This window comes from Dendropsophus ebraccatus, chromosome 14 (genome assembly GCF_027789765.1).
Source record: "Dendropsophus ebraccatus isolate aDenEbr1 chromosome 14, aDenEbr1.pat, whole genome shotgun sequence".
Taxonomy (NCBI): Eukaryota; Metazoa; Chordata; class Amphibia; order Anura; family Hylidae; genus Dendropsophus; species Dendropsophus ebraccatus.
Window position 1 is genome coordinate 65,888,662 of NC_091467.1, and position 9,806 is coordinate 65,898,467.

Here is a 9,806-nt window from a genome sequence, read left to right on the forward strand (position 1 = left end):
ACTATCTCTCTGAGCGTATACCCTATCTAGTATCGGTCTCTGAGCGTATACCCTATCTAGTATCGGTCACTATCTCTCTGAGCGTATACCCTATCTAGTATCGTTCCCCCTCCGTATACCCTCCTTGGCTTGCCTCTGTAGGTTCTCCCCCTGAGCTGTGATCCCCTCCAGTGTTGTTCCCGTCACAGCTCACCCAGTACTAACAGGTTTCCTGTCACAGCTGCCATTTTAAAGGGGTGGTCCAACGAAAAACTTTTTCTTTCAAATAAACTGATATCAGAAAGTTATATAGATTTGTAATTTACTACTATTAAAAAATCTCAAGTCTTCCCATAATTATCAGCTGCTGTATGCCCTGCAGGAAATGCTGTTTTATTTTCAGTCTGACACAATGCTCTCTGCTGACATCTCTGGCCGAGACAGGAACTGTCCAGAGCAGGAGAGGCTTTCAGAGTTCCTGTCTCAGCCAGAGGTGGCAGCAGAGAGCAGTGTCACACTAAAAATAAAACATTTCCTGCAGGACATATAGCAGCTAATAAGTATGGGAAGACTTGAGATTTTTTAATAGAAGTAAATTACAAATCTATATAAATTTGTAACGCCAGTTGATTTAAAAGAAAAAGTTTTCGCTGGACAACTCCTTTAAGAGGAGCTCATTAGCATAGCCCCACCCCTTTTTTTAAGATCTTTCTAGATGCTAACTGCTGTAGTACACCCAGGAGACTGTAGGTGGCACTGCTGCCCAACTACTGGATGCAGGTGTGTATGTCTGACATGTATCCCATCTCTATATCAGCCTGACACACTGATATTCAAAGAAATACATATAATATATTACTTCAACACTGCTCTTGTCTCCATATCAGGTGTGGTTTGCAGATAATCTCCATTCACTTCAGTGGAACTGAGTTACAAAACCTGCCCCCAAACTGGAGACAAGAGCGGTGGCCATGCTTTTGTAGCGCTGGATAACCCCTAAGTGTCACAGTTAGGACAGTAAGCCGCTGTACCTTACTCCAACCACTAGGTGGAGAAACCCTTTAATCTGACCAGAGATGGCATATTTTTTATGTTTATATCAGCACTATACAATGATGGAAGTCCAGCCTCACAGTCCTGAGGGCATACAGTGTTGATATTGTGCCACCATATAAATCATAGTAATCTAACTACTGCCCACCAGCTGTTCCAGAACTACAATTCCCATAATGCCTGTGCAGTGTCCCCTGATGATTCTTACTGCATTTTATGACATTCACTGACAAGTACTGAAGGTTTATGCAAAGGTTAACATGATGTATCGCTGTACCACCTGCCTGCAGAGACAGTAAGTCTGGTCACCTCCCTCTCCCGACCCATCAGTTTCAACCAAGTATCTCCTAATCTCCCAGAGCCAATCAGTGCTTGAGTTACCTTAGACCTCTCTCCACCAATGTGAAACTCCCTCTGTAGTCTATATAGGATGTATAGTGCAGACTCAGGGGTTCTTCTGTGTCTTCTTCATCCACAACAAGCAAGACAAAGAGTGCGTTTCTTCCAGGAGCCTAACCTGTTCCTGCATGCAGAGATGCAGTACCAACCACCCAAGGTGCGACTACCGCTGAGGTTTTGTGGGTCTGTGCTGCACAGTCCGTCTTCATCTCAAGTCTTCATCCAGGGTTGGAGAAGTTGCTTTTTTCCTACATGCCCCCTGGCCCACCATCTTTCTTACAGGCTTTCTTCCAGCAACAGACGGGACTGATTGGCTTTCATGTCGATTGTTATGCTCCTGTATACACCCTCAGGTTTCCTGTGACAGTTTCGATGGAAATCCCAGTTAGTATGATTTCCTTATGTAGTTGCCCATTTCAGCTAAAGTAACCTGTTCAAACTACAGGTCCTTCAGGGCAAGAGACACTCTTCACAGCTGCTCTCCACTCTGCCCTGTCTATAGTTTATTATGTATATGGTGGATCAGTGGCCCCCAAGTAGAAGGGCCCCATTGCATATGGAGCCCTCTAGCTACAGTAACAGATGATCAGACGCCGGGAACCCACCGAGAGTGTGGTAAATCTCCCCCCCAACAATCCCTGGAAGTGGATACAGTGCCATTTATTTTCCCTCAAGCCAAATTAGTTCTTGCATTTCCGACTACGATTACTTTGGAAGTCTTGGCCGGGTGTACGGCCCGGCTGCTGAAAAGTCACCGTGTTCCTCGCACTCACCACGCCGTGCCGCCTCACAATGAACAATCGCCGATCGCAGGACTGGAAATCTAGAAATGTGTTTTCTTATACGTACGGGGGCTGACCGTAGGGAGCTGCGTTCATGTACTTAACCCCGGGACTTCAATGGGGTCTACACCTGGAAAATTGTTTTAGTGCATGTATCCCGTCCCCCGGTAGATCATCAATTACGTCTCAGCAGAAACATCTGGAGCGGGAGGCTGAGTTATGGGCTATTATTAAACACAGCATCGCGTAGACGGGGCCGGTGATTATTCGAGACCAGCGGGTTATACAGCTGTATGGCCTCTGAGATGAATCCCGCACAGAGCAGGCTGGAAGCAAAGCACAGAACCAACCGGATGTTTTTATCATCCGTAGAGAAGAGGAGCAAAATTTATGCAAAAATTTGCATATTTTTCTACATTACTTATAAAACAGTGGTAGGAGCCTATAGAAAGGGAGGGATCCCTCCACAACTATAATTATCACACAACATAATACACCACGTACAATACAGCACAAATACAGCATCAAGTATAATGCACTAGGTATAAATCACCAGGTATATTACACAAGGTATACTACAACAACTATAATGCACCAGGTATAATACACTAAATATAATGCACCAGGTATAACACACCAAGTATAATGCACCAGGTAAAATACACCAAATATAATGCAACAGGTATAATACACCAAGTATAAGGCACTAGGAATAAATCAACAGGTATGTTACCCAAAGTATATTGCAATAACTATAAACTATAGTGCACCAGGTATAATACACCAAGTATAATGCACCAGGTGTATTGCACCCAGTGAAGTGTGCCAGGTATAATATATCAGTTATATATATATAATAACAAGGCAGGAGGCGGCATGGCCTCCTCCTGTGCCTAACTTATCATGGTTTATGCCAAACGTAAACCATGCAAAGATGTACACCTGCTACACAGTATAAAGTATAATGCACCAGGTATAATACAACAAGTATATTGCACCAGGTATAATACACCAGGTATAATACACCAGGAATAATACACCCAGTATACTGCACCAAGTATACAGTGCTAGTTATAATACACCAAGTATAATGCAACAAACAAGTGTGGACATGTTGGGATGAGGATGGGTCAGAGGGATGGGGATAGGTTGGAGGGATGGGGATGGGTCGGAGGCATGGGGATGGGTCTGAGGGATGGGGATGGGTCTGAGGGATGGGTTGGAGGCATGGGGATGGGTTGGAGGCATGGGGATGGGTCGGAGGCATGGGGATGGGTTGGAGGCATGGGCATGTGGGTCGAAGGCATGGGGATGGGTCAGAGGGATGGGTCAAAGGCATGAGGATGGGTCGCAGGGATGAGGATGGGTCGGAGGCATGGGGATAGGTTGGAGGGATGGGTCGGACTCGGAGGGATGAGGATGGGTCAGAGGGATAGTGATAGGTCGGAGGGATGGGGATGGGTCGGAGGCATGGGTCTGAGGGATGGGGATGGGTCGGAGGGATGGGGATGGGTCGGAGGGATGGGTCTGAGGGATGGGTTGGAGGCATGGGGATGGGTTGGAGGCATGGGGATGGGTCAGGGGGATGGGGATGGGTTGGAGGGATGGGCATGTGGGTCGGAGGCATGGGGATGGGTCAGAGGGATGGGTCAGAGGCATGGGGATGGGTTGGAGGGATGGGGATGGGTCGGAGGCATGGGGATGGGTCGGAAGGATGGGGATGGGTCGGAGGCATGGGGATGGGTCGGAGGCATAGGGATGGGTCGGAGGGATAGGCATGTGCGTCGGAGGCATGGGGATGGGTGAGAGGGATGGGGATGGGTCGGAGGCATGGGGATGGGTCCGAGGGATGGGGATGGGTCGGAGGAATGGGGATGGGTCGGAAGCATGGGGATGGGTCGGAAGGATGGGGGTGGGTCGGAGGCATGGGGATGGGTCAGAGGGAGGGGGATGGGTCGGAGGCATGGGGATGGGTCAGAGGGATGGGTCGGAGGGATGGGTCAGAGGGCTCCATCCTTCGTTCTCTGCAGCTTTTGTTACATACAATACGTAATGCCAGGACATGGCCACTTGGTGGCAGCAGAGCTCCAGGCAGTTTGGACACGCCATGAATCATGAAGTTTTCAGGAATCGATGTGTATCTGGAGCTCCCACCATAAACAAGACGCAGGTCTCATCCCGGTGAAGAATGAGCATCATTGTGGAGCTGGACTAATGATTCTTTTAATGTATCAGTGTGAACGCGGCGTATACATCATCACCGTCACCTCGTATCCCATCCTTCTCCACGTAGATGCTCCCAGCAATCATTAACCATCGATTCCATCTAACAGATTATTGTCTGGTGGAAGTGGATGGAGAATGGGCAGCCATGATCACTGCGGGGCCCTGGTCACTGCAGGATACTGAAGGTTTTGGAATCTGATCCCGGTTTCTGTAAATTTCTGCAGAACTTGTAGTTTATAGGGCTGAGATGTAGCTGAGATGCCCACCAGACCCCTAATTATCTACATCATTGCCTTTCAGTGTCTCAGATGTGTCCACAATGCCCCACCAACTGCCTGATGTACATGCCCCTACAGATGAACCACAGATGCCCCAGAATACCCACCATAGATGCCCCCAGAGTATCAACCATAAATGCCCCCATTGTATCAACTATAGAAGCCCCCACAATACCTACCACAGATGTCCCTAGATTAACAACCACAGATGCCCACAGAATATTAACCACAGATGCCCACAAAATACCTACCCCAGATGCCCTGAGAATAACAACCAGATACCCCCACAATACCCACCACAGATACCCCCAGAATTCCCATTACAGGTGCCCCCAGAGTATCAACCACAGATGTCCCCAAAATAACCACCACAGAAGCCCCCAGAATAACCACAACAGATGTCCCCAAAATATCGGCGACAGATGCCCCTAGAATACTCACCACAGAGGCCCCCAGAATACCTGTCTCAGATGCCCCCACCATACCCGTCTCAGATGTCCCCACCACAGATGCTCCCAGAATACCCGTCACAGATGCCCCCACCATACCCATCTCAGATGCCCCCACTATACCCGTCTCAGATACCCCCACCACAGATGCCCCCACAATACTCATCACAGATGCCCCCAGAATACCAGTCACAGATGCCCCCACCATACCTGACTTAGATGCCCCTACCACAGATGCCCCCACAATACCCGTCACAGATGCCCCCAGAATAACCACCACAGACAGTTTCAGCACCATAGACAAAACAATAACTGTACAACTATACATGACACCTGTAGGGGGGCACGCTGTCTTCCTGGTGGTCTTTGTATTATGATATCTGGTAGTTCTTCTCACACTGAACGTGAAGTTTCTCCTACAATTCAATTACTGGGGCGGGGGTGGGGGATGGGGGGTCTATGAGGGTCCGGGCTGTCACACACCACAGACAGGTGACTGATCCGCAGCCAGAAGACCACTGAATAATGAAGTTACTGTAATGGGATTTGCTGGGTGACGGACAGATGCCTCCAGAGCGGAGGAGAGGAAATTACCTGTCACCCCCCCATCTGCCGCCTCAGGACTATCTATATACCGCTACACCAACACCATTTATTCCTGCGTCTCCTGAAATGCGTCTAATCTCCTCATCCTTATATATTCTCCTACGGTGTTCCCTGATGAGTATGGAGGGGTTCATCACCCTTATAGGATCGGACCGCAGAAGGTTTTCCATTATTGGGATTTTCCTGGAGTCCTGAATCCCATCACTTGTCAGATAGAAGAAGAGACGAACCTGCAGCCGCTTAACGCTTCCATCCTCTGTATACTGGTTGTATATATTCTGCTGTATATTAGGGTGCCCATCCCATGGCACTGATCAGACTCTTGTCCTGGGGCCCCAAGACTCAAGGGTCCCCCACTGCATCGGACGCCCAGACCACTGTTAAGTCACCCTTGAAAGCAACGCTTGACCACCAGGGATGCTGCATTAGCTACTTCACTCCCCTGGACCACTAGAAATATTACTATTAGCAACTTCATGCACATAAACCACCCATGGTAAACATCGTAAGCCCCTCTAGACCACCAGGGATGCTGCATTAGCTACTTCACTCCCCTGGACCACTAGAAATATTACTATTAGCAACTTCATGCACATAAACCACCCATGGTAAACCCTTTAAGCCCCTCTAGACCACTAGGGATGCTGCATTAGCTATGTCAGTTCCCTAGACTACCAGGATTACCATCTACCATGTAACTCCTACACACATAACCCCCCCCCCCCCTGGATAAACCTCTTAAGCCCCTCTAGACCACCAGGAATGCCTGCATTAGTTACTTCACTCCGCCAGATCACTAGAATTATTACTTTCAGCACCTGCATTCACATATAGCGACCATATTAAACCCTCAAGATACTCTAGACAACCATGATTATTACCACTAAGCTATCAGGTGTATTCCTAAACTTATATATGGTATTGGAGGGGTATTATAGCACCACTATATAAGGAGTAAAAACTATTACCATACATTTTACAGTCATACTGTTAGTGACCAAATCCTGTATATTGAGTCCAATAATACCAGTATACCAGTATACAGTATACCCTCACACCATGACCACTAATATTATCACCATACTGTTACTAACCAAATCCAGTATACTAAGACAAATTTTACAAACAGTACCAGTTTACAATTGACCAATATCACCACCACATAATGAATAAAATGCACTGTACAAAGACCTATATCACCTCATACAGTGACTGTATAGCAGTAGACATCAACTTTACACAGGCTCTGCACAGTTACATTCAGTGACTCACAGGGGACATCTTTTCTGAGTGACTCACAGGGGGCTTCTCTGATCAGAGTCCCTCACTTTTCCTTTTCTTCACCATCCGGCCTGGGCCATCATAAGGACTTCTCTCAGCCAAAAGCCATCCCTGTAAGTAATATCCCCATGTAGATAATTCCTCCATAGGTAGTCTTCAAGGTAGGTATGCATCCTGTAAGTAGTAAACCCACCAATATGTACTATTCCATGTGTAAGCATCCCCCTGTAGGTTAAATCCCCCTAGTTGTTAGAACATCACTACACCCTTAGGCCTCCCCCATAGGTAATCTACCGTGGTAGTTAGTGCCCCACCCTCCTATGTAGTCATCTTCCTGGTAGTTAGCACCCCCCCCCCCCATGTAGGTATCCCCCTTTAAGTTGACCCCCTACCCCACAGGTAAGCATGTCCCCTGATAGTTATCCAACCTCCCTGTAGGCATCCCCCTATAAGTTAACACCCTCCCCCAATGTAGGTATTTCCCTTGGTAGTTATCCCCCCCCTTCCCCCATGTAGGCATCCCCTGTTAGATAGCATACCCCCCGCATGTAGGCATCCCATCCACAGGGGTATGCACAGGGTAACCCTGTATTGTTAGATTTACAGATTAATTTAGCAAAGGATATGTTGGCCTGTAAACTTTCTATCGGCTTCCCGTAATCCTCCCCCCCCCCCCCGCCCCCCCCAGTGTTGCTGTAGGATGGCGCTTCACATTAATAAACAAGGGGGGTATTATGAAGTGCCTATGAAGTATATATAAGAGCTATTATTTTGACCCTTCACAGGTAGCTGACAGATTTATGGGTAAAATTAAAGCGGCGTAATCTGTTTAAAAGATTTTTTTGCTCTGCAGTTCAGTGAACACACGGGAACAAAGAAAAAAAATCTGCTTAAGGCGGCAGTAAAAGGCGCCGCACACAAGACGGTCATTTGTGCTCTTTTCTATTCCCGGGCTAATTGCTGGGTAAGTTTGATGGACTTTGTGGGTTGAAATATAACTCCGCTTTATAGGAGCCATAAAGCCTTGTCATCTGAGAGGAAGCCGGAGGGCCACGCAAATCACTTTGCATAATTGCTATTTTTTACCACTTTAAGTGGCGTTTTTCACACAATTCTGACACCAGCGTGGGGGTCTCGCTCAGGGGGAGGGTAGAATAATAGAGGGAAAGTTTTATTCTTTTACTTTGTTTCTGCCTTATGCAACTGATGTAGCAGAGCTGACTTGGTTGTTCCGCATGTGTCTGACAAATCTCATCTACCTTAAGTCCATCATCAGAACCTCACACAAGGCCATCCTCTCCATCCTCACCCGAGTTGGCCTTCATGAACAGCAGCGCCATTCAGGAACATGGAGGAGGCTTTTACAGTCATTGATGTGTCATAACAAGTGAAGCGGAGGCTCAATGAGTTAAGCAAAAACATGTGGCAGAAAATTCCATCATTTTATATAATCAATTCCACATTTGGGAAAGGAGGAACAAGGTAAAATCTATTAATGGAAACTGAATGAGGACGTATTGGGAGATGTTCTAATAAAGTTGAAGTAGTGCACGTCCGCTCCATACACTGTGTAATACAGTTGACATCCACTGGAGGCAACAGGGAGCTGAGATTGCTTTGATTCCGGTCTCTTAACTCCCTAGATGCTGTGGTCAATAGAGACAGTGGCATTTAAGAAATCAAAACAAGACAGAGTGGAGATATTGCTGATTGGTAACGGGTTGTCTTCTACTCTGATCGCTAAAGGGTTGTTGTTTTCTCCGGTGATTTTTAAAAGGGTTGTCTTCTCTGCTTATTGGTAAAAGGTTGTCTTCTCTGCTTATTGGTAAAAGGTTGTCTTCTCTGCTGATCGGTAAAGGGTTGGCTTCTCCACTGATCAGTAAATGGTTGTCTTCTCTGCCTATTGGTAAAAGGTTGTCTTCTTTGCTCATCAGTAAAAGGGTGTTTTCTCCGCTGATTGGTAAAGAGTTGTCTTCAACGATGATTGGTAAAGGGTTAAGGGTTGTCTTTTCAAATAATGGATAAAGGCTTGTCTTCTCCACTGATCAGTAAAGGGTTGTCTTCTCCACTGATCAGTAAAGGGTTGTCTACTCCACTGTTTGGTAAAGGGTTGTCTTCTCTGCTGATTGGTAAAGGGTTGTCTTCTCTGCTGATTGGTAAAGGGTTGTCTTCTCCTCTGATTGGTAAAGGGTTGTCTTCTCCTCTGATTGGTAAAGGGTTGTCTTCTCCTCTGATTGGTAAAGGGTTGTCTTCTCCTCTGATTGGTAAAGGGTTGTCTTCTACGCTAATCAGTGTTGTCTTGGCCAATGATCGGTAAAGAGTTATCTTCTCCTTTGATTGATAAAGGGTTGTCTTTTCCGATGATCGGTAAAGGATTGTCTTCTCAGCTGATCGGTAATCAGTTGCCTTCTCTGATAAGTTACGTTTTCTGGATAAACATTTGTGTGTCAGGGGAGAAAAATCAGAGAACAAACACCCTGCAGCCATTGCTGAAACAACACTAGCTGGTGGCGGCAGCGTTACTTACTTTTGGGATGTTCTTGGGATGACTTGATCCCAATAGATCATCTGAGGGACCACCATGGTGGTGTTGGCTGTATGGATCACTCTGTCAAGCTCTTGTCTGTGCTGCACATGCCGTTCACGCTGATTGTTAGCTGTTGGTCATAATAATGACTGCACTGTGTAAAAGGTAAGAACAATAAATACAGAAAGAGAGTATCTATATTCCACCAGGCAATGGATCTTGGACC

General features: G+C 46.8%; 1 protein-coding gene across 1 annotated transcript; it reads right to left on the minus strand.

Moving 5' to 3' along the window:
- Positions 1–3,542: 3,542 nt before the first annotated feature.
- LOC138771911 (uncharacterized) lies at positions 3,543–4,178 on the minus strand. Its single transcript, XM_069951913.1, has one exon. It carries the CDS (start codon positions 4,176–4,178, stop codon positions 3,543–3,545), a length of 636 nt encoding a protein of 211 aa, XP_069808014.1.
- Positions 4,179–9,806: the final 5,628 nt, after the last annotated feature.

Bases quoted from the DNA above. Each gene is read 5' to 3' on its own strand.
- LOC138771911 (XM_069951913.1), bottom strand. From the start codon at position 4,178: ATGCCTCCGACCCATCCCCCTCCCTCTGACCCATCCCCATGCCTCCGA.